At 37.0% G+C, this 25,525-nt stretch overlaps 1 protein-coding gene and 1 long non-coding RNA gene across 6 annotated transcripts in view; both read right to left on the reverse strand.

Moving 5' to 3' along the window:
- The window catches only part of PLPP1 (phospholipid phosphatase 1), a 95,139-nt gene that overhangs the window by 42,627 nt on the left and 26,987 nt on the right, over positions 1 to 25,525 (reverse strand). For 3 of the 5 annotated variants that reach the window (XM_077897816.1, XM_077897821.1, XM_077897819.1), the window contains one exon: positions 17,592 to 17,746. The exons of the other annotated variants lie outside the window; for them this stretch is intronic. In XM_077897816.1, coding sequence (XP_077753942.1) covers positions 17,592 to 17,746 — 155 coding nt within the window. The remainder of the gene's footprint in view (positions 1 to 17,591; positions 17,747 to 25,525) is intronic. 5 annotated transcript variants of the gene reach the window in all.
- On the reverse strand, positions 7,824 to 9,035 carry LOC144314092 (uncharacterized). Its single transcript, XR_013379755.1, has 2 exons — positions 8,886 to 9,035; positions 7,824 to 8,224 (listed from the first exon to the last, which is right to left on the reverse strand). It is a non-coding gene; the product is annotated as an uncharacterized LOC144314092 (long non-coding RNA).

A 25,525-nucleotide genomic window follows, 5' to 3' on the forward strand; every position in this document is an offset into this window, starting at 1 on the left:
AAAGACCTAAGATATAATCATACTTAACAAGATAGTAAAAAGAATATGTCAACGCCTTATTTATTTTCCTTCTGCTTATATTTAAAGAGCAGAAAGTGTGGTTACTATTCAAGAAAACCTGTGAAGTTACTCTGCCCCATTCATGCATTAAATAAAGTGCACTCGGGTACATGCGAGTACATGATAAAATAAAGTTCAGGGAACAGAGGGAATGAGCCAGAAACAAAAATAATTACTGAACTACATCAAAAAACAAGACTCAAGAAAAAGGAACTAAGATCAGTTTTATTACTTAAAGCACTGAATGCATTTCTTTTGCTGTAAACAATTCAGAGCAGTCACGTTATATATAACATACTCACTCCCAAGTTATATAGAGTGCTGATATGAGTATATTTCATTATTAAAATTTACTAGCAGCAGGGTTTTTTTTTTAATTTTTTTTTATTTTTATTTATTTATGATAGTCAGAGAGAGAGAGAGAGAGAGAGAGAGAGGGGCAGAGACATAGGCAGAGGGAGAGGGAGAAGCAGGCTCCATGCACCAGGAGCCCGACGTGGGACTTGATCCCGGGTCTCCAGGATTGCTCCCTGGGCCAAAGGCAGGCGCCAAACCGCTGCGCCACCCAGGGATCCCGCAGGAGGGTTTTTTAAATGAAAAATCATTTTCTCAACCAGAATAGTAAATTATAGCTAAAATTAACTGAAACTAGAATATTCTATTTGAAACTCTATCAACTAAATCTTAAAGACAGAACTCTGAAAAGTGTTTGAACACAATTCAGTGTATAAACCAAAACATTAAAGAACTCCATCTGTAATAGAAGTCTGATGAATTCAGGAAACTTAAGGAAGATATAAAAATAACTGTTATTTCCATCAATGTTAAGGGACATTATAATTCAACTAGAGAAAGCAAGATCTCAAAATCTTGAGTACCATTTTTTAACAAGGAAGCAATCATTCAATTTAACAATTAAGTAGGTTCCTATTACTCTGTACCAGGCACTAGGTTTGAAGTGAGGAAGAACCAAAGATACAGCACAGATCTTACGGTGGTCAAGTTGTAGATTCACCTTCAAAGTAGAGTCAACAGTATTTGTTGATGGATGGATTGGATATTAGTGTGGGAAAAGAGGAATGAAGAATGACCCAAGGTTTTCCATTTGAGAGACCATAAGTTTAAAGTTAAATTAACTGAGGGAAGTTGACTATCTAGCTCAGTCAATAGAGCATGCAACTGGTGATCTAAGAGTTGTGAGTTTGATCCTCATGTTAGGTGTAGAGCCTACTTAAAATAAAAACCTTTTAAAAAATAAAAACAAAAATAAATAAACTGTCTCAGTTAAATTAACTGAGAGAGGGAAGATTTGAGACAAAATATTACAGTGGGCAATGGACAAACCTAAGAGTTCATACTTTGATGCATCAAGTTTGAGGAGCCCATTAGATGAGATATCAAGTAGGCAGCTGGACATAAAATCCACAGAAGAAGTCCAAGTTGAAGATGTTGGACAGAGGTGGTGGAAAGTGGATGAGATCACCAAGAAATGAGTATAGATAGAAAAGAGGACCCAAGAACCTCCAAAATTAAAAAGTCAGAAGAGAAGGAACTTGCAAAGAGAATGAGAAAAAGCAGTCAGTAAGGAAAAATTAAAATCAGGGGAGTATAGGAAATCTTAAAAAATCTATCCCCAAACTCCTAGAACTAGATGTATAGCAAAGCCACAGGATATAAGGTCAATCGTATGTCTATATCATAGCAACGTATCAAACAACTGGAAACCAGAATTAAAGGCACAATACCATTAGAAAAAGTTCAAAAAATTTAAATACTTAAGTATAAATCTAAGTACATATATAGGATCTGTACACTGAAAACTATAAAACATTGATGAAATGGTGTTTTTCTTAAATAAATGTAAAGACGTTATCTTCAGGGACTGAAAGATTTTAACAAGGTAATTATGTCAATTCTCCCCCACATCGATCTATAGCTTTAATGTAATTCTTATAAAAATACCTGCCATATATTTTTTTGTAGATATGCTGATTATAAAATTTATCTGGAGCTCAGGTCTTGATCTCAGAGTCATGAGTTTGAGCCCCTACTTAAAAATAAAATAAAATTTATGTGGAAAGACAGGGGAAGCAAACAGCTAAATAATTCTAAAAAAAATTAAGTTGGAGGAGTTACACTTCATGAAATTGTGAGCTACATTGTTTTCTCCACTTGATTTTTAGCTTCAATACATATTTTTACCAACCAATATAAAGCCACAGTAATTAAGACGTGATAGAGAGCGGACACCCAGGACTCCAAGATGGCATCATCCTCATCCGTACCAGTAAAGGAGAAGAAGCTCATGGAGGTGAAACTAGGAGAGCTGCCAGGTTGGATACTGATGCGGGATTTCATCCCTAAGGGCATTGTTGGAGCATTTAAAAAAGAGGTTACTGGGCATCCCCGGTGGCTCAGTGGTTTAGCGCCACCTTCAGCCTGGGGTGAGATCCTGGAGACCTGGGATCAAGTCCCATATCAAGCTCCCTGCATGGAGCCTGCTTCTCCCTCTGCCTGTGTCTCTGCCCGCCTCCCCCCCCCCCCCAATGAATAAATAAATAAAATCTTAAAAAAAAAAAAAAAAAGAGGTTACTACTGGTATTACAACAAGTATATCAATGTGAAGAAAGGGGGCGTCCCTGGGATTTCTGTGGTGCTGGCTGCTTATGTGCTTTTCAACTACTGTCCTTCTTACAAGGAACTCAAACATGAACGGCTACACAAGTACCACGGAAGAGTGCCCAATGTGGAAGCACGTTTGGCATTCCTGACCATGACTTTTGCCTGGCACCCTTGAATCCTTCCATTGCCTAATTCACAATTAATATCCAACAAAAGTTGACTGTTACTCTACTGCTTAAAAAAAAAAAAAAAAGACGTGATATACAAGGAAGCAAAGACATAGGTATTGATGAAAGAAGAACAAAGTTCAGAAATATACCCACACAAATATAGCCTACTAATTGCTTTTTCAAAAAGGCACAAAAGCAATTCAGTGGAGAAAGGAGAGTCTTTTCGGCCAACGATGTTGGAACAACTGGTCATATATACACACATACCAAAAAATGAACCTCAACTTTACCTCATACTTCATAAAAAAAAAACTTAACACAAAGTCGTTCACACAGAAAACTATAAAAGTTTTAGAAGACAAATTTTTAGAAGTCTTTTAATAGGGCTACTTTTAATAGGTAGAGTTCTTAGACACAACACCAAAAAACACAGAAAAAATATTAGGGTGCCTGGGTGCCTCAGTCACCTAAGCGTCCAACTCTTAATTTCAGTTCAGGTCATGATCTCAGGGTCATGGGACTGAACCTCAAGTCAGGTTCCCCACTCAGCAGGGAGTCTGCTTCTCTCCTTCTCCCTCTCCCCTTGCTCATTCTCTCTCTCTCAAATAATCTTTATAACAAAAAAAATTATCAATAAATTTGATTCTTCAAAATTAAAAATGTCTACTCTCAAAAGACATTTAACAGAATGAAAAGGCAAGATATCCACAGGGAAAAAAAATACATGCAAATCACACATTCAACAAGACTATGTAGCCAGAATAAATGAAGATTTCTCTAAACTCCATGGGAAAAATACATAAATAAATATAAATATATATATATATATATATTATATATTAAATAAATAGAAATCTCACCAGAAAATAAGCAAAAACTTGAACATATACTTCACCAAAGAGGATTCACAAGTATTCAGCAACCACATGAAAAGATGTTCAACATCAATAGCCATTAGAGAAAAGCAAATTAAAGTCCTAACTAGAGATACATCACTACATATCTGTTGGAATGTCTAAAATGAAAAAGACAAGGATGCCTGGGTGGCTCAGCAGTTGAGTGTTTGCCTTTGGCTCAGGGCATGATCCCAGAGTCCCAGAATCAAGTCCTACATCAGGCTCCCTGCATGGAACCTGCTTCTCCCTCTGCCTGTGTCTCTGCCCCTCTTGCTCTCTCTGTTGTTTCTCATGAATAAATAAATAAAATATTTTTTTAAGATTTTATTTATTTATTCATGAGAGACACAAAGAGAGAGAGAGAGAGAGAGAGAGAGAGGCAGAGACACAGGCAGAGGGAGGAGCAGGCTCCATGCAGGGAGCCCGATATGGAACTCGGGCCCAGGTCTCCAAGGTCACACCCTGGACTGAAGGCGGCACTAACCCACTGAGCCACCAGGGCTGCCCATAAAATCTTTAAAAAAAAATAAAATAAAATAAGGGCAGCCTGGGTGGCTCAGTAGTTTAGCACCGCCTTTGGCCCAGGGCATGATCCTGGAGACCGGGGATCGGGTCCCATGTCGGGCTCCCTGCATGGAGCCTGCTTCTTCCTCTGCCTGTGTCTTTGTCTCTCTCTGCCTCTCATGAATAAGTAAATAAAATCTCAAAAGGTAAATAAATAAATTGAAAAATACATTAGTGTTGGTGAAGATGCACAAGTGGATCTCTTAATAATTTCTGGTGAGAATGAAAAATGGTATAGTCACTCCAGAAAACAATTTAGCAGTTTCTTCAAAATTTAAACATACATTTACCAAAAGACAGCAATTCCAGTACTGGGTATCTACCCTATAAAAATGAAAACTTATGTTAATCCTTACAAATATAGCCATCTTTTTCTTTCTTTTTAAATCAAAGATACAAAAGCAATCCAATGGAGAAAGAGCAATCTCTTTGGCAAATGATGTTAGAACAATTAGTCATCCGTACACACATACAAAAAATGAACCTCATAGAGCTTTTCTTGTAATAGTCAAAAACTGGAAAGAACCACGATTTCCCTCAAACAGAAAAATAAACTACAATACATCCGTATATTATTCAACATAAAAAATGAATTATCGATATGCTCAGTTGTGAGTAAAAAAAAGGTCAATTTCAGAAAATCAATTTCAAATATATACTGTATGAATCCATTTATATAACATAAATGACAAAATTTGTCAGGTGTTAGGGACTGGGGAAAGGTATGACTAAAGAGTCTAAGGGAGTTTCTGTAGGGTGATCAACAGTTGTGAACAGTTACACAAATCTCTACATGTGATAAATTTCATAGAATTTCACACACAAATGTAAACACGCACATATACAAACTACATGTAAAAACCGGTGAAATCTGAGTAAGATCTATATTTCAGTTATAGTACTGAGACTTCCACCGTAGCTATGTAAAAAGTTATCACTGGAGGAAGCTGAGTCAAGGGAGGAGGGAACACTCTCTACTATTTCTGCAACTTGTATGAGAGTCTAAAATTATTTCAAAATCAAACACTTTTTAAGTGTTTTTTTGAATGCTGCTAATAGATCAAATAACATGAAGACCACTAGAGGACCACTAGACTAAACAACTTGGGAACTGCTGGTGACTGAGAGGAATTGTTTCCATGAAGGTAATGATTAGAAAGCAGAATGCTTGAAACTCAGATTATGGAAGGGCTTAAGTTATTAGAAATGGCATCAACTAGGACATGACCATGTAAGTTTAATGGCTGAGACAGCCAATGAACCAGATCTTTGAAGTAGGAAAGGGAACTGAGACTTTCTTACTAATTTGGGGAGGCAGAGGACCAGCTTTCCAAGGAGGCTACTGAACTATCTCAAGTACAATAAACTACCAGACATTCTTCCAGAGTTGCTGTAAGGTCTACAGAAAAGCCTATGAAAGCTCTAAACGAGAAGTAAAATTAGACAAGAAGATTAGGGGGAAAAAAAATACATGCAAAGCATTTTACTTCCACTAAAAAGGTGAATAATTGGCACTGACTTTCCCCAAAATACAACAAAGTAGTTTGCTACACAGGAAGCAAAATCAGTGAACTCTATTTTTAAAAACAAGAACAGACTTTGATATAGGTGTGATGTTTGTATAAGTGAAACCCATCCTCTTCTCATGGCTTTCTGATTAACAGAAAAACATCCTTTTTCAGTTAGAGAAATACATATGAAGAGATTAAGTGCTTGTATAAAGTCACACTGAATTTCAGGAGTGGCACAAAGAAACATATCCAAAATAAAATTTTCACTCTTAAAGAGTATAGGTCAGGTCAGAAACTCCTCCAGTAAAGTCAACCTAGGCAGACAAGCTCCACTTTAACCTTTGGTCGCTTGCTATCACACTAACCCAAGCTTTCTGCCACTCTTCCCTAATCTACTCTTCACTACCTTGACTCACATTCATAACTTCCAACTGATAAAAAAAAAAAAAAAAAAAAAAAAAGACGACTTTACAAGACTTAGACCTACTCCACACTGAAGACAATGAAGTGCTGTCAAAAAGTATGTGAATAAAAGAGTAAAGCAGACTTCAGGTTAAAATTCCAACTACGCCCTTGGTAGCTATAAAGGAAAAATACCTACAAAGCTCAGAGAGCTGTTATGAGAAGATAAAGAATCTGTAACCTAGTAGTAATTCATAAACAGGAAACAGTCATAGGATAGAAGACAGGCTTCCACTTACCATATATGAAAAAGTTCTAAACCAAACAACAGGCATCCAGATTACAATAATTTCAAGGAGAGAAAGTAAAACTCTATAGTAAACAAAATGGCTGCCTTTCCAGCTACTCTTTTCATTTCCTTGCCCAATTTTTCTCTTCTAGGGACACAGGAAATAAAATCACTCTCCACCCTGGAAACAGATAATTTACAGCACAAATTAAACAAGTCAGAGAGAAATTAATCTGACAGAAAGCTCATTCTTTTCTTTCAAATCTTGAGAACTCCTAAAAGAATGCTTTTAGGTCTATCAGAAGATTAACACTCAGGTATAAGAATCGATCTGATTGAACACACATACATATTTAACTAAACACATAACTGGCACAGTGCGCTTCAAAACTCCCAGGTTTTCTACTTAGAAACCCATTGACTCAGTAGCCCATTCACCCCACTTCTACTGCTTTGCCAGAGACCTCTGCTTACAATCTCCCTAGATACATCACAAATTAGATCTCCACCCCCCACCCCAGCATCTAAGCCAAGAGAGCCAAGCCAACACCACCTGTTGGAAAGTCATTTAATTAAAAAGATGACTCCCTGCTGCTAGTATTCTGGTGAATAGCAACTAGTCAAGTAGAAACTGGGACCTGCCTTCTGAAAGGTGGTTGCACTGATATTATGCTCTGAACTGGTGTTGACTGTTCACAATCTAAAAACGGGTAAAAACACAAAAAAAGTTTTCTTTCTACAAGTAATACAGAATTCTATTATTGGGCTCCTGGGTGGCTCAGTTGGTTAAGCATCTGCCTTTGGCTCAAATCATGATCCCAGGATCCTGGGACTGAGCCCCGAGTGAGGCTCCCTGCTCAGCCAATAGTCTGCTTCTCCCTCTCACTCTGCTCCTCCCCCCTGCTTATGCACTCACTCTTTCTGTCAAATAAATAAAATCTCTGTCAAAAAAATAAAATCTTTAAAAATTAATACAGAATTCCACTTCTTGTCATGTTAGAAACACAAGTTCATGATAAAGCAGTGAACTGCCATTTTTAAGACCCTATCTTATTCTCATTCCAAATATAAAAGCTTATAAATAATTGTTAAAAATGGTGAAGAGTTTTTTTAATTCTTATTTAAAGGAGCCCACAGGAATTTGGCTACAATAGAATATTAAGTGATCTTCCAAAAGCCAGATACAGGACATAAGCTATTTATAGCTATAGGGAAACACCAAAATGTTTCATAAGTGACTTCTTTACAGACACTATTTTTGCTCACACTTCACAATTACTGAATAAGGTAGTATTCAAAATCCCTGTGCTGCATTGGACATGTTTATTTTTTATGGCTTACATCACCGATTCTGCATTCCAATCACAAATGCGTTAGTTTCACATAAGCAGTTTTACGCTTACATTTCTAAACATAGGTCCTGTTTCTCAACAGAAACTAAATTTAGGATTCTAAATATTTGTTTAAAGTAACCATATAACATGACCAAGGAATTAAATAATTTTAAATAAGCTTTCTTTAAAAGGCTCATAATTGGGTGCTTGGGTGGCTCATCCAGTTAGGTGTCTGCCTTCAGTCCCACATCAGGCTCCCTGCTCAGCATAGAGTCTGCATCAGGCTCCCTGCTCAGCATAGAGTCGGCTTCCATTCCCTCTGCTGCTCCCCTCACTTGTACTCTCTGGTTCTCTCTCTGTGTCAAATAAATAAAATCTTGAAGAGAAGAGAAGAGAAGAGAAGAGAAGAGAAGAGAAGAGAAGAGAAGAGAAGAGAAGAGAAGAGAAGAGAAGAGAAGAGAAGAGAAGAGAAGAGAAGAGAAGAGAAGAGAAGAGAAGAGAAGAGAAGAGAAGAGAAGAGAAGAGAAGAGAGAGAAAGGGAAAGAAAGAGAGAAAGAGAGAGAGAGAGAGAAAGAGAGATTTTAGAACTTCTCAAAAATCAGAGGTCTCATCTAGAAATAATGTTCAACCCTTTTAAACCCTGCAGATTTGTCAAGACACATGCAATAGAAAAGTTAGAAGAGAATGTCTACTAGTTTTGTAGAGTTGTGCTCAGTGTGTGAAGCAAAAGCTCTTCATCCCTTAACCTTAGCAAAGGCATTCCATAACAACCCTTGAAACGATTTTTTAAAAGATATACTTAATTTTAGAGAGAGAAAGAGCATGCACATATGAGCCGGGGGGGGGGGGGGGGTCGGGGAGGGGAAGGGTGCATCTCAAGCAGACTTTCCTCCAAGCATGGAACCCAATGAGGGGCTTGATCTCAGGACCCTGAGATCATGACCTGAGCTGAAACCAGAGTCAGATGATCAACCAACTAAGCCACTTAAGCACCCCAGCCCTGAAACTATTTTTAAGAAAATTTTATGAAGGGACACCTGGATGGCTCAGCGGTTGAGCGGCTACCTTCAGCTCAGATCCTGATCCCAGAATCCAGGACGGAGTCCTGCATCGGGCTCCTTGTGGGGAGCCTCCTTCTCCCTCTGCCTGTATCTCTGCCTCTCTCTCTCTGTCTCTCATGAATAAATAAAATCTTTAAAAAAAAAAAAGAAAATTTTATGAGACGATATTTTTCCCAATGAGTCCTTCAAGAAGCCACAGCATTTAAGAAAACAGCAGTGAAATTCAGTAAGCTTGGCTACTGAGTCACAAAGAGAGCTTCAGTTTTCATTACTGGCAGTATATACTCAATATTTATGTAACTTTTCTTTCAGTACATCCAATAAAAATTAAAATTTATCAGAATATTTTCAAGGGTTCCATAAAATGGATGTATTATCATTAACATACTGAATCTACATATTACATCTTCCAAACATAACATGAAAAGCAATCTTAAGAAAATATCCATGATCATGGCAAATTACTTAGGGATGCATCTGGTATTACTTCATATACAGAAAAAGTGCTGGAAAAATTGCTCAGAACTAATTGAATCAGTACTTTCCATAACAACACTGACAAGAAACAACTCCATATGGAAATAAGTAAACAGTGAAACTTTTTTCCAACCTAAGAAATCCACGTCCATAATACTATATTTCTTTAACTCAGACATTTCCCCCATATTTTAAGATATCTGTAATTAGGATATATATATTCAATATAAGAGTGTCCCATTTTTTCCTGAAAAGCTGTTTTAATGAGGGATCTCATTTTTTTTTTGCCTTTTTTTTGGTATATTTTTTATTGGAGTTTGATTTGCCAACATATAGAACACCCATCAACTGCCCCCCCCCCCCAGCGCCTGTATTAAAGATGACTTGGATATACAATGTATTTACAAAAAGTTAAGGTTTATTTTCATGGTCCTAGTTATATTATTAAACTTAAGCAATAATCTTACCCCATTTCACATGTAGCAGTTTTTCATTAATTTTTTTCTACCTAATATATTTTTAAAGATTTACTATTTATTTTAGAGAAAGAGTGTGCATGTGAGTGGGGGAAGCACCGAGTTTGGAAAGGAAGACAAACAGACTCCCTGATGAGCAGGGAGCCTGATGCAGGGCTCGATCCCAGGACCCTGAGATCATGACCTGAGCCAAAATTAAGAGTCAGACGCTTAACTGACTGAGCCACCCAGGCGCCCTTTGAAATTTATTTTTATTTTTTATGTTTACTTTTTAAGATTTTATTTATCCATGAAAGACTGAGAGAGAGAGAGACAGAGGCAGAGGGAGAAGCAGGCTCCATGCAGGGAGCCTGACGTGGGACTCGATCCTGGGTCTCCAGGGTCAGGCCCTGGGCTGAAGGCGGTGCCAAACCACTGAGCCACCTGGGCTGCCCCTGAAATATATTTTTAAACACCTATGACATGACATGTCAAGTACAGTGTTCAGCAGTATGGACACAATGGGGCAAGAGAGATCATGCCTACTCTAGTAAACCTTACTGCCTTGTGCCTGTTGGGGTGAAAATGGAAAAAGGCAGCCACAATACCTATGTTAACATGACAAGTGAAGCAATACACTGTTTGATACCAGTTTCTTGGATTAGTACAAGAAAGGGTGTCAAGAGAGACGTACCATGACATAAAAAACAGCAAACACCAATAGCATCCTACAGTGGAAGGTGCTTCTGGACACTCTAACCATAAACAATACTTTACTTATGTATTACCTTACAGCTTATAAAAATATATTAACCCATCCATTCTTTCTTCTTCATGACTAACAATGTCTAATTATCATCTAAGTAGCTATTCAAAAAAACATTGGGCTTCATTTGTCTTCTTTAGGTCACCCTAAAGAAACAGGATTTTTCAAACTGTGTGTCAGAAACAAAGAACTTCAGAAAATCCATATACCTACAGTAAATGATTTCCCTCATCCTCAAACATTATCAAATCTCAAATTCTGGAGATGCAGTATTCTGTAACAATTCAACCCAAAAAAGTTATCCTATATTGTCTTGTTCCTCAGCCATTAATAAAGGGAGTAAAGGCAACTTAAAAAAATTGATAGAAAAAAAATTAAATTGAAAACAATTACGTTACCAAAAGCATAGAAAAATACTTCTAAGTTGTATTTTAGCCCTTAAAATTTTTATCTACTTAACATATTCCACTAATAACAGTTGTAGCAAAAATCTTAGGAATAATCAATGCTAGAAAAATACTTGTGCTGAATGCTATACAAAAGCCAAGCATTTTTTTGTTGTTGTTATGTTCACCCATACAACCATCAAAAGGATAATCCAAAGTACATTATTTTAAATTTTGGCTTAGGAGATTATTGACATTTCTGTGTTTTTTTATAATCATCCCCTAGAATGAATTCACTAAAATCCCCAACCAAAAACTAGAATAATCCACATCTTAGGATAAAGGAATTCTAATAAACAAATACTTCTAACAAAGGAAATATAACAGGAATTCAAATGACACAAAATTTTGAATAACTTGAAGGTTTTTTGCACATTAAGATAGGTTTATATAAATGTTCTTCTATCACAAGCTAATAATGATATACAATACATACTTTGATGAAATTCATCATTAACAACAGTAGATTGTGACAGACTCTCTCCTTGACCAAATTTTAGTTAGGTTCCTCTAAGCCCTGTTCTCAAGAAGGGTTCAGTCTTGGCCTTCTGTGTTTCTCCGTCCTTGCTGAGCCTCCATAGCTCAGCCTTAGCAAGAATCCCCCAGTTGCTAATACCTTCACATGTGATACCTGGTCAAGTTCCTTATCACCAACTTTTGGTGTCTAAAGTCCTGGTATACCTTGAGTAAGAATCCTGCTACCTTCAAGGTTTTCTCTTAGTAATTTTCTATCTCCTGACCTCCACACACTGCTCTGGGCTACAAATCCCCACTTGTCCCTGCTATATTCAGAGCTGAGCTCCATCTCTTGCTCCTATTGCAATAATCTTGAATAAAGTCTTTCTCACAATTTTAACAAGCGTCAGTATCATGTTTTCTTTAATAACAGAAACCTACTAATGGAGAAAATGTCCAATTCCTCAGTAAACTTTGGCAGATAGACTGAAAGAAGGGGAAAACCTAAAACCTCTTCTTAAAATTACTCAATATAGAGTATTCTGAGTGCTGAATTGTGTTCAAGGCACCAAGTCCATAGAGTTAAAGATACAAAGGTGTGTCTATAACAAAGAATCTCACTGGTCTTTGTTTACAGCTCCTATGAAGAGACTAAATTCTTAGGATTTCCCAAGTAACAGGAGTATCTTTGTTATTCATAAACCTGTTAAATCACACCTGTGTTTATGCTGATAAGATGACTCAGGATGGGTCTGATCGTCACAAAGATCAGCAATGTATTCAGAGGGGTGGGACTTGGAGCCCCAGGGGACTGAAGATTGAGGCTCAATCAGAATCTGGCCAATGGATCAATCACACTTACTCAAATAGGAATGAAATAAATAAAACCCTAGTAAAAACACTAGATACCTGAAGCCTAGTGAATTCATCAGAGTGCTGGGAGGGTGACAAGCCTTGATTCCACTGGGAAAGGGCCCAGAAGTTCTGCATTCGTGATCCTCCCAACTCCCACATCTCGCTTTAAGTATATCTTCACTTGGCTGGTACTGATATGGATCCTTTATAAAAAACTGTAATAGGGGTGCCTGGGTGGCTCAGTTGGTTTAGTGTCTGACTATTGATCTTAGCTTAGGTCTCAATCTCAGGGTCATGAGTTCAAGCCCTACTCTGGGCTCCGTACTGGGCATGGAGCCTACTTTTAAAACAAAACTGTAATTAAAAAATAAAGCACTTTCCTAAGTTCTGAGTCATTCTAGTGAATTATTAACCTGAGAGTCATGGGAACCTCCAAATTTGTAGTAGGTTGATCAGAATTACAGGTTGCCTAGGAACCCCCAAACTTGTGGCTGCCATCTTAAGTGAAGGCAGTCTTGTAGGGGTAGGCAGTCATGGAAATCCCCTGGGTTTGTAGCCAGTTGGTCTGAACTTTGGGTGACCTGGAGAACTTCAAACTTAATGGCTGACAACTAAAGTGAGGGCAGTTTGGAAATCATGAGCTTAAACTAGTGGAATCTGACACCCATTCTGGGTGGTTAGCATCAGAAATGAATTATGGTATACTGCTACATGCAAGACAAAATTTCTGTCTCTAAGGAGACAGATAAGATTTATCAGTAGGTCCACTCAAGTCCACAGACAACCCAGCATGAACGAGGTATGGAGTTTTTATTTTGATTTATTGTGCATCTTGAAAATGTCATTATTTACATCTTTTTCCTTTTGAACTTATTTGGAAACAGACAAAACTAACCTCACACAGAACAGTTAAGCTTCTGGAACAACTATGTGAAAATGGGTATACAGTTCAGACCGTTAAGCTTCATGTTTATCAAAATGACAATGAGGTAATTTCTAGTGGGTATTAAAATGTGCAAAACAGTATGTGTTCATGAGAAGAAATAAAAGAGGAAATGCAAGAAATAAAATGAAAGTAATCTTATATACAAGTAATCAGAGAGAACCATTATTACTCTTCTTCCTCTTTCCACTTAATATCTTTTTTTTTTTTTTTTTTTTTTTTAATGATAGTCACAGAGAGACAGAGAGACAGAGAGGCAGAGACACAGGCAGAGGGAGAAGCAGGCTCCAAGCACGGGGAGCCCGATGTGGGATTCGATCCTGGGTCTCCAGGATCACGCCCTGGGCCAAAGGCAGGCGCCAAACTGCTGCGCCACCCAGGGATCCCTCCACTTAATATCCTAAAGAGATCTTTCCAGGTCAATAAATATAAAAAAATGATAAAATGGATGGTATCACAATATTTCCTCACTGGGATAAATCATAAACAGTTCCCTAAGCCCTATTTCTAATTTTCTACTATAAAAATGATGCTGTAATAAATATTCTTGTAACTAATTCCCTGCATAAAACTGGTACTATTTCGTTAGGGTAAACTATTTGAAGTATAATTTCTAGTTCTTAATGATACATTTTTCTTAGTATGTATTTATACTCCTACCAGCTTTGTATATGAATATACTTATTTTCTATACTTGACAAGCTAGGGAAAGCTTTTCCCTTTGCCAATATAATAAGCCAAACCACTTTCTCAGTGTTGCTTTAAAATGAACTTAAGAAATCAACTCTTTTTAAAAATATCTTTTGGCAATTTTTTTCTTCTACAGACAACTTTCTGTTCATGCTCTTTGCTCATTTTACTTTGGAGCACTCATCTGTTTCTCACTAATTTAATAAGAGTATGTATACATAATATAGAGTTTAAGCCTTTTTCACATACATCCAAATATATCCATAGTTTGTCATGATGCAATTTAGGTCACTATGAATAATACAATGTCTCTTTAGGAGTTTTAGAAGTTGGCCACAGAAAACAGTCTTTTCACCATTATTTTAGGCTAAGCATTTTTACTATAAGGTAGTAAGACAGAGCAATCAATATCTAAAAAAAAAAAAAAAAAAAAGCAAGTACTCACAGTCACTATCAAGACCTAAAAAAAAGCCAATATTCAGTCACTATTCAAGTTAATGTAAAAATGTAAAATAACCCATTAAACACAGATAATTTTTCTATTCCCAAACTGTATACATTTTAAACTCTAGAAAATGTATACTTATTCACTGCAAAATAGGGACTTCTGATTTAATCCTTACTTTATTGTTGCTACCATTACTCTCAGAGTCTGCATACAAATTAATCTTACATTTTCTAGAAATGTAAAAATTTACAAAAATAAATGTACATTGAATAAGAAGGGAGAAGATACATGAAGCCAAAAGGGAAGGAAAAAAATTGATGTCAAATAAAAAGTGGATCCTTAAAACCCATAAAGAAGCCTTAATTCCAAAAACATGGAAATCTATAGTTTTCTGAATGTTGCATCTTTTTGATTAGCTGATGAACACATTTTTTAAAAAAAGATTACAGACTTCAGATTGTAAAAAGTTACAACCTTAAAAGTATTTTATCATCCAGGGGCACCTGGGTAGGTTGGTTGGGTATCCAGACTCTTGATTTCAACTCAGGTCACGAACTCACGGTCATGGGATTGAGTCTTACTTTGGGCTCCTCGCCTGCTTGAGAATCTCTCTCCCCCTCTTCCTCTCCCTCTGCCCCCCTCTCCTGCTCTTTCTCTTAAAAATAAAAATAAAAAAAAGAGTTTTATCATCCAAAATCTTACTATTCAAATTACAAAGTATGTGTTTGTATTAAGTTACATCAAACATAAATCATCTTACAGAAAATAAAATTGTCTTCTATATCTGGTATTATATAAATTATTAAAAAAACAAATAAATTTATTGTAGGAATATACAAGAACACCCTCACAATAATCCGCAAGCTATTAACACATTTAAGGCCCAGAAACAGGCCAAATATACTATTTATTGTAATAAAATAAATTTGCATTACAACATTGTCAAGATCACTTCACTCAGTAGCAACATTATGAGAATTTAGTATCCCAGAACTTAAGTATTCCTATCCAAGTCTTTTCCTGCTATTTTTTTTAATTTAGTTTTATTGCTGTTAACTTAAATGCTGCTTGACATTTGTTAATAACTCAAAAATATCGGTTACAAAAATTAGTAAATAAAAAAGAACAAAACTGAATTTGCAATGTGTTCATAATGTTGTAAAATAAATGTCCAACTAAAGGAGGTAACATCAAAGTATTAACTGTCTTCAGGCAGTAAAACTAAGGGTGATTTCTTTTTCCTTTATAATAGATTTTCTTAGATTCAGACAGGAGCATCTATTATTTTTATAACTAAACTTTTTTTAGAAAAAGATGAAATGTACCAAGTCGAATAACTAAAAGGAACTTCCTGATCTTCAAGCAATCATCTCCTCAAATACAGGAATAGTTTTTAAATACTTTACCTGGAGATAGCGGCGCCAAATAATACCTACAACAAACATCTTGCACTTTATAGAAAGACAGTACAGCATATTTTCATCTAAATGGTAGTACTATATGCTCTGCTGCACATTGTTTCATCAGCCTGAAGGCTAAAATAAGAGTTACGAGTTATGATAGAATTTATTCTTTAGGGAAAAAGTAAGTATCTCCATAAACTAAATCCCAGATTTTTCTCCCTTTTTAATGCTATAAAATTAGTTACCACCAAAGTAGAATGTGTAGACAATATATGGAAATATTTACTGTAGCTTGATATATTAAAAACCCAGTCCCCTTTACCTTCACAATATAAGGCTAAAGACCATCCAAAACCAAACAACACAAAACAAAAACCTACTAGCCAAAAAGAAAAAAAGAACACAGACAGGAAATGGAAAACTAAAGAACTAGTTAGGTTGTTTAGGACAAAAAAGAGAAAGAAAAGCTAGCTGTCCTATTGTAGGAATAGGCTGCTGAGCCTGCTAATACAAAATTTTTTAAGTCAACTTGCTCAGGAAGCCAACTGTCAAAAGACAACTGGTCAAAGGAGATATACAGCATCACCTGCTGCACTCCCAAGACACTCAAGGAGGTAAATCTTTGCTCTTTCTCTTCTATTTCCAACTCACATCAAGAAAAACAGGATAGGCCAAGATTCAGGAATCACAGCCAAGGATAAAGAAAGTAATCACAAAATCTCAAGGGCCAATCTTCACCCTATTTGTGAAACTTAACCTAAAAGGAAAGTTTCCAGTTACTTAAAAAAATGAAAACCAAAATCATCCTAAAAACTGATAAATTATCTGAAAGTCAGTAGAACTTTAAAAAAAGTAAGTTTGGAGATTCCTGGGTGGCTCAGCAGTTTAGTGTCTGCCTTCGGCCCAGGGCATGATCTTGGAGTCCTGGGATCGAGTCCCACATCGGGCTCCCTGCATGGAGCCTGCTCCTCCCTCTGCCTGTGTCTCTGCCTCTCTTTCTCTTTCTCTCTCTCTATCATGAATAAATAAATAAAATATTTTTTAAAAAGTTTTGATATATTCTGAGGATTTTGTTTTGCGTATGTATTTAAATTCTTTCTCCTGAGTTGTCTTCTCAATCTTAATGAATAAATCTATCTCCTTTCTTATGGTTTCAATTTTCATTTTAAATATGATAAAGTAAGCATCATCTTCATGTCAGCTCTGCCATAAAACAGCTTACTGGGCTTGATCAAGTGTCTGGGCCTAAGTTTCTTAACTTATACATACAGAAAGGCACTGGTACAAATGACTTAAATGAACCTTTCTACTGTAAAATAATCATTCTATAGTTCTTCAAGATGATATCACATTGTTTTGGGTGACTCCTCCTTTAACTGCAATTACACTGTCCCTAGATTAAAACAGTGAGTATAGGGATGCCTGGGTGGCTCAGTGGTTGAGCGTCTGCCTTTGGCTCAGGGTATGATTCTGGAGTCCCCGGATCGAGTCCCACATCGAGCTCCCTGCATGGAGCCTACTTCTCCCTCTGCCTATGTCTCTGCCTCTCTCTTTCTGTGTCTCTCTCATAAATAAATAAAATCTTAAAAAAAAAAAAAAAAAACAGTGGGTATATTCCTCAGTCATTCACCACATCAGCACTGGTGAAGACAGTACTATAGATTTACTCCCACCCCAATGCCATCACTACATCCATCCTCCAGCACAACAAACCCATCACTACCTACTTATTAATTTACTTACAGAGGAAATGGGTAAACCAAGCCCCACTATGGTGAGGACAGTGGATGTGACGGTACTGTCATGGTACGGGTACTGGATGCTGTTGTCTTTACAGAAAAAGCCTCTCTGAAATGGATATATTTGGCTCAAATTTAGAACAGCCATAGGCATGGAAGCTGTTGGGGAAGGGAAAAAAAGATACACATGGTTAAATTCAATTCACTTCATTAGGAAGTAAACTCTACTGAATGGGATGCAAATCTTAACCATATTTGGTCCTTTCTGAAAAGGATCAATAGTCCAAAATACCCAAGAGTGAAGATTAAGGAAACCATGCACCATTAGCTTGTCCATATCAGCCCCACCTTTATGAAGTATAAATTATCTTACTTGCGTTGACCTCTGATTTTAAAGACAATCAATAAAAGCAGCCCCGGGAAAGAGAGCAAAATTGGCCCATGAAAAAAAAAAGTTGAAAGAACAGCAAGGTTTTGTACTTTACATTCTGTAACTAGTTTATTTTTAATTGAATTGCTCAATATTTTAAATATGTTTAAGAAAGAAAGGAAAACTGTAAACACATTATCAGTAACATCATAACAGACAAAAATACTCAAGGAGGGTAAAGATAGAAAAGTTTGTTTCACATTAAAATGTAAACTAATAGGGTAAGGAAAAAATGGAAACCCTAAGCACATTTGATAATAAAAACAGAAAGAGGGAGGCCTGAGTGGCTCAGTGGTTGAGCGTCTGCTTTTGGCTCAGGGCGTGATCCCAGTTCAGGGATCGAGTCCCACATCAGGATCCCTGTGAGGAGTCTGCTTCTTCCTCTGCTATGTCTCTGCCTCTCTCTGTGTCTCTCATGAATAAATAAATATTTAAAAATAAATAAAAGATAAAAACAGAAAGAAACTAGCCCTTTTCCCCCCCAAAGATAAATTTAGAATGATTTTTATTAGCTCTGCAAGGGTCCCAATCACTTTAGAAAATTATATAGGAATAATATCCATTTGAAATTTTTCACTCAAGTAAAATTAAAGACCAAAGAGAAGTTAAATAACTTAAAATGAGTAGCTTCATATTTTGTCCAAGTTTACCATGTTTTTATGCTTCGTTTTATACAATTCAAACACTTAAGCATCTACTAACTATATGCTCAATATTAGGTTAGTGGGACGCCTGGGTGGCTCAGCAGTCAAGCATCTGCCTTCGGCTCAGGGAGTGATCCTAGGATCTGTGATTGAGTCCCCTATCAGGCTCCTTGCAGGAAGCCTGCTTCTCCCTCTGCTTAAGTCCCTGCCTCTCTCTCTTTCTCTGTGTCTTTCATGAATAAATAAATGAAACTGTTAAAAAGGATTACTAAGTTAGGCCACACAAAGGGAGACAAACTAGCATAAAACAGATGCTAGGTTCAAAAGCCTAAACCATACATATAGAAACAGAATGTGCACTAGAGGAAAATGTTTAAAATGTCATAATGAGATAAATATTTAGGGAGTGATGAAATTGTTCTGTATCTTGATTGTGATGGTTACCCCAAAGCATTTATCAAAATTCATATAGGGATGAATTTGATACAATGTACATCAAAATAAATGAATCTTACTATAGGGAATTCACAGAGAAATACTATAATAAAGAACGTATGACTAATTTCTAAAATGGTATAAAAGGTCCTCTAGGAATTCAGAGGTCAACGTGAACTAGATTAATTAATTAAAAAGGCAACTGAGTTGAACCTGTAACAACACGTACCACAGGCAATAAGGAAGGGCTCAAGGAAAGCATTCAGTGGTACAAGGAAGCAAGGGCAGCAGGGGGTCGCACTAACCAAAGCACAGGGGCAATGAGCGAGGGGTCTTCAGGGTACGTAACATTTTATAGCCAACATATATTGCGAGCTCACACATGCCAGGCACTGGGCTATACAGATTCACTCCATCCTTAGCTATAACCGTGCAGGTAATATCACCTCTCCCATTTTTCACATAAAGTTATTATGAGGCTTAGACAAATGTGGACTCTTGCTGAAACTAATAAGGAGTAAAACCAGGATTTCCAAACAGGCTATTTCCAGTGTCAGTGTATATATGGCCTCCCACAGAGGCAAGTGATCTGGATAGATTAAGAGGTTAGAACTATGACAAGAAGATGAGACTGGGAGGCAGGAGACCTGTCGTTTGAAAGAGCTTCTTCAGTATAAAATACGTATTATGTTCATAATCAAAACTCAGTTTATGGAACAAAATGTTCTTTGCTATAAATAACTCTTAATTCTTCCATTCTATGATTTTTTAATGTGAGGTGCAGACTTAAGATTTTTGGTTTCATGGGCAGCCCGGGTGGCTCAGCGGTTTAGCGCCGCCTTTGGCTCAGGGTGTGATCCTGGAGACCCGGGATCGAGTCCCACGTCGGGCTCCCTGCATGGAGCCTGTTTCTCCCTCTGCCTGTGTCTCTCGTGAATAAATAAAATCTTAAAAAAAAGAAAAAAAAAAGATCTTTGGTTTCATAAAAAGAACTACATATTCTTTTCCTAAAAAAGAAATTTTCCTGCAGGAAATAAAATGTCACTGCACTTGCTAGTCAGGATCAGCGACAGGGTAAGTAAGATAAGGGATACTAAAAATTTAAAAAGAAAAAAAAAAAACAGCAGAAAGGGGATCATTTCATATAGCCTTGAAATAATCCAGTAATTAACCAATAAGTAGTGTGTTGACAGTGAACAGAAGAGAATGCACGAAGGAGTGTTCTGAATACGGAAATGACTCACCGTCATGCCTGATCACAATTGCTGAGGCAGACCTGAGGAGGACACTTCAGGGTTTAGAAAGAGAGACAATGGTGTGTCTACTGACAGAAACACGAAGTTGGGAGTGGGATGTGGTTTATTGTGGAAGAAAATTTAGTCTTGAGAATACTGCCTTTGGGATGATCTGGTAACTTCTTAAATGCTCAGTCTCATCTTGGACTCTTTTATACGCAGCCCTTAAAGATTCCAATCACACTGAGCCAGTTGCTGTTACCTTTGCCTATTACAGTTTTCAAAACCCTAGGTGGCTTCATAAATGTTCAGCTTTCTACTGAGGATACTTGACCTCTCATTTCCCCTTCCATCCAAGGCAGGCACGCCCTACTTATCTGTCCCATGACAACTTTTACATACATCTATCACACTGTATTTTATATTGCCTCTGACATTCTGTCACTAACTTGAAGGCAAAGGCTCTATCATTCTCATATTCTTTGTATCAGGCACACACATAGTTTGCTCTGAATAAATGACACTAAATGACTATAAGGAGTAATAATCAGAAGTAGGGAAGGACACACAAATTACTGGCATTAGAGGTGATAACTTAAGCCAGGAGAATGAAAAAGTTCAGAAACAGCCTAAAATCAAAACCAGTAGAGATAAGACAACCAGCTAATGACTAAATATCCACAGTGAAATCATGAACGGAGACTATAGGAGAGAAAGGAAGAGAGGATGACTCCATGCTCTAGATGTCAGGGGCTCTATTTCATTCAGCCACACACAATGGCCATTCTTGGAAAAGAATGAACCATAGAGAAGTAGGGCAATGTTGTGACACAAAAGCCAACAGAAGTAGCTTACAGTATCAAGTACGTATCTGGGCAAAGGTAGGATGTCAATGCTAAGATAATCAAGGAGAGTGATAACTAAGTAGTCTCTGAGGTCAGAGGAAAAAGGGGATCTTTGATAACCGCCCTTTTATTATATTATACCACCTCCACTAACATAGCATTATCTTTATGAAGAAACTTCAATAATGAATTTCAGTATCAGGTTGTCCTTGTCTAAGCATGAGTATCTTTCTTCAACTTAAATATATAAATTATTTCCTCTTTTGCTCATACATTTTATATATATATACATATGTATAGCATATCCCTATGAACTAAATGTGCCCCCAGAATTCATTTTTTGGAGCTCTAACCCCCACTTTTATCATATTTGAGGGAGGGTGTTTTAGGATGTAATTAGGGTTAAATGAGGTCATAAATTTAATAAATTAATCCAATAGGGCTGGTCTCCTAGAAGAGGAAAAAGACAGAGATCTCGATCTCTCCATGTATTTGTACCAAAGAAAGGCCATGAGAGGATACAGGAAAATGTGGTGATCTATAGGCCAGGAATAGAATCCTCACCTAAACCCAATCATGCTGCCATCCTGTTATCAGAATTCTAGCCTCCAGAACTGTGAGAAAATAAATTTCCATTGTTTAAGCCCCCCAGTCTATGGCATACTGTTACAGCAGCCCAAACCAACTAGGATAGACAGATACATACACACACACACACACACACACAAATCTATCCCCCTGGAGTAAAAAAAAAAATACCTCTATTTTTAAAAGATAGCTTTATTTTAAAAAGCATGGAAGGGCACCTGAGTGGCTCAGTTGGTTAATCATCTGCCCCTGGCTCAGGTCATGAAGTCAAGGTCCTGGGACTGAGCTCCACATAGGGTTCTCCATTCAGTGGCAAGTCCACTTCTCCTCCTCCCTCTCCCTCTGCGATCTCTCTCAAATATGTAAATAAAATCTTTTTAAAAATGAATAAATAACAATGGAATATTCTCTATCGAGATTATTTTCAATAGTAATTTTTTAGGATAGTAATGGAGAGTATTGGGTCCAAGTTAGTGTTATAGGAAGATGCTTCACAAAATAAACCCTTTCACAGGATAGATATATCCTTATATAAAGGATATAGAAACTATTTTTGATCCTTATCATAATTTTAGGATATTTTTCTCTTAACATTTCCCTTACAAAAAGTCACTTTTCAAAAGTTCTTACTAAACATCCTTTAGCCTTCTAAACACACTTTTTAGCGCATCCCTTCTAAGATAAACTGAGAAAGTATGCTTCCTATATTCTCCTTTAATAAAGGAATAAATCTCTCCCATATTAGATATAGTAATTACATCCTTAAAGACAAGACAAAATATTCCAACAAAATAAATGGAATTAATCTAAAATGCATTTTGAAGAGAAACTAATGTCAATTTTTAGTATGCGGAAGCACCAGGTTTCTCAAGGCTCTTTGCCAGGGGACTTGGCATTGCAGCAAGCAATGGCAACATGAAGCCACCAGAAACGGACACCTGATTTCCATGACAAATATGGTAACATTGCATTAGCTAGTGGAGCCACCTTCTATGTTGCTGTATGTGTATGAAGCAACACAAATTGGAATAGAATGGTTCCTGTCCTCTGTTGGCAGAGCCATCCCAAAGGAATGGAGAGATCAATATCACAACTGGTGTAATACTGAATTGTTTCAAAACCAACTTATAAGCAATGCCAAGTAAAAGCACTGTGCACCCATTAAAATATGGCATGACTGAAGAACTAAAGTATATAAGTATATCTGAAACCTTAAAAATATGTTGAAGCAATAGTAACAAAAAAAAGTGCTAAATTTACTTTATGAGAAGGATGAAATAAAAATCTAGATATTGGGATCCCTGGGTGGCACAGCGGTTTGGCGCCTGCCTTTGGCCCAGGGCGTGGTCCTGGAGACCCGGGATCAAATCCCACATCGGGCTCCTGGTGCATGGAGCCTGCTTCTCCCTCTGCCTGTGTCTCTGCCTCTCTCTCTCTCTCTCTCTCTCTCTGTGACTATCATAAATAAATAAAAATTAAAAAAAAAAAAGAAAAAAAATCTAGATATTATTAAAGTGATTAAATGGACTTCAGTACGTGCTACCTCCCCCTATCATCTCAAAAGATCCTATTTCAGACATCTAAGTAAATATTATGCTACCCAGGGAAAGGCAAATGTCCATTATCTTGAAAATCTCCCCTTCTTATTCATTCAGACCTATCAATTCATATTATATGACAGTCACGGTGCCAGGGAAAAAAAAGGAAAAAGGACTGGAAGGGGAGATGAAGAAGAGCTCACCAAAAAAAAAAAAAAAAAAAAAAAGTTTAATAAAAGAGAAACATAGTGCTGCCAAAAAATAACAGCTATAATTACAAGCAAAACTGAAGCTTAGAGGATTTAGACAATGCAACAATCAGGACTTCAGCAGGGAACATCATCCTCAAACTGGGTAATTTAAGAACAGCTTAATAAAGGACTATTTGTAAGGTATGGAAGATGGTCAGAGTCAAGAGATAGGTCAACCTCTAGAAGCTGCTAACACCCCTAAGCCTTAAAAGTATAAAGAGGGCAGCTTCATAGGAACTATGACCTCTGGTAAAGCCAACAAGACATGAATTGGCAGGAGGAAGCCAGAAGAATAAACACAGCAAGCTTACTCTCCTGCCAGTGCTTCACACTGTCCAAACACATCTGGAAGCCAAAGGGCAAGGTCAGCCTCCTAGCACTGAGGGCAGGGTAGTCAATGATGAGAAGAGATCCAGAGCAGGAAATGGAATATATCTAGAATCATTTATCAGGAGAAGGTAAGACCAGTTGGGGTCTCACCATGGAACATCAAGAACTAAAAGTGGGTAACTGTGGAAAGCTTCATAAAGGGACTATTTAGAGAATCTATACTGAAACTATTTATTAGGAAGTTTGAATTTTATTCTGTGGGTAACGGAGACACACAATCTGTGTTTTAGCAGGGAGAAAAACTCTGAGAAGATGAGAAGAGCCAAATAAAGGAAAAAGGAACATGAAGTTAAAATAGAGGGAAAGTCCAGAGGCAAGAAATACAATTGTGTATGAGAGATGCTGAGGGCCTGAAATAGAAAAATAATTGTGGGAATAGAAGAAACAGATTCTAAAAACCTTTAGGAGAGAACTATTGACCATCTTTCTCTTAAACACACACACACACACACACTATTTATATATATATATATATAAAACTACCTACCTACCTTCAGCCTTTGGTTATCTCTCCAGAATACATTTTCCATTTTTCTTTACCTTGAACAGATGACTATCTGATAGCATTCCCTCAACCCTGACTTACAATAAGTACTTCAATGAGTATTTGTTGAGTGGGTAAATCAACAAATGAATAAACAAGTGAGCAAAAGTCTCTAAGGCACATAAAACCTTTGTGTAACCATAAACTTAGGTTTTCAAATGTTTTAAGTAAGTTGAGTCTTTTGGAAACAAAAATTTAAACAAATAAATCAAGACAAGACCCAAAGACAAAAACAAAAAACTGACTAACAATCTGAAGTTCAAGAACATGCTAGGGAAGTACTTCCAACTCTATATTCTACCAACTATTTCTCAAGCATGTTTTCCACTAGGAAAGCAAAGTGCTAACAAATAAAGATAAATAGGCTGATATACCCATGTAATTGCTATAAGAACTTTATAGTTCTACAAACTCCTGGAATCCTGGGGGCAATGTCCATACAGTCCAGTATTACCTCCACACAAAGCTTCAGACCTGGCTATTATGGAAGCCCTTCTTCTAGCAGCCCCCCCTTACTCTCCTCTCAGGGAGAAAAGAAGTTGAGGCCCAATCCGATCCTCTTTACTGACTCACCCAAAACAGAGGGCAACTTCCCTGCAGAAAAGTACCACAACGAGATATGAAAAAGAGATGATGAGAAGTACTAATACTTCAAAACAAGACTTAACAAATAATTAACAATTAGCTCCAGATCCATCTTTTCCTAAGTTCTTAGAACCACTAGAAACAGATCTGCAACTTTATCACAAAGCACACATTTTACCTATCCTACCTGTAACAGAACTGTGGGATTTCTAATCTCAGCACCTGCCTCTAAACATCTTCAAAGTTAGGAAAGAACTTTGTTCCAAGATTCCCACAAAAAATGCTTTCACATACTGTACAACTCTATAGTATATGCTATACTATGTACTTTTTTAAGAAGGATAAATCATAATGTGGCATCTCATCCACCAATAAAAATTATTTGCTCTTAATGGAAGCATCTAAAATAATCAGGGCAGCCTAACTTACAAGACTCTTAAATAGCAATCCTGC

This window comes from Canis aureus, chromosome 5 (assembly GCF_053574225.1).
Source record: "Canis aureus isolate CA01 chromosome 5, VMU_Caureus_v.1.0, whole genome shotgun sequence".
In the NCBI taxonomy this organism is placed as follows: Eukaryota; Metazoa; Chordata; class Mammalia; order Carnivora; family Canidae; genus Canis; species Canis aureus.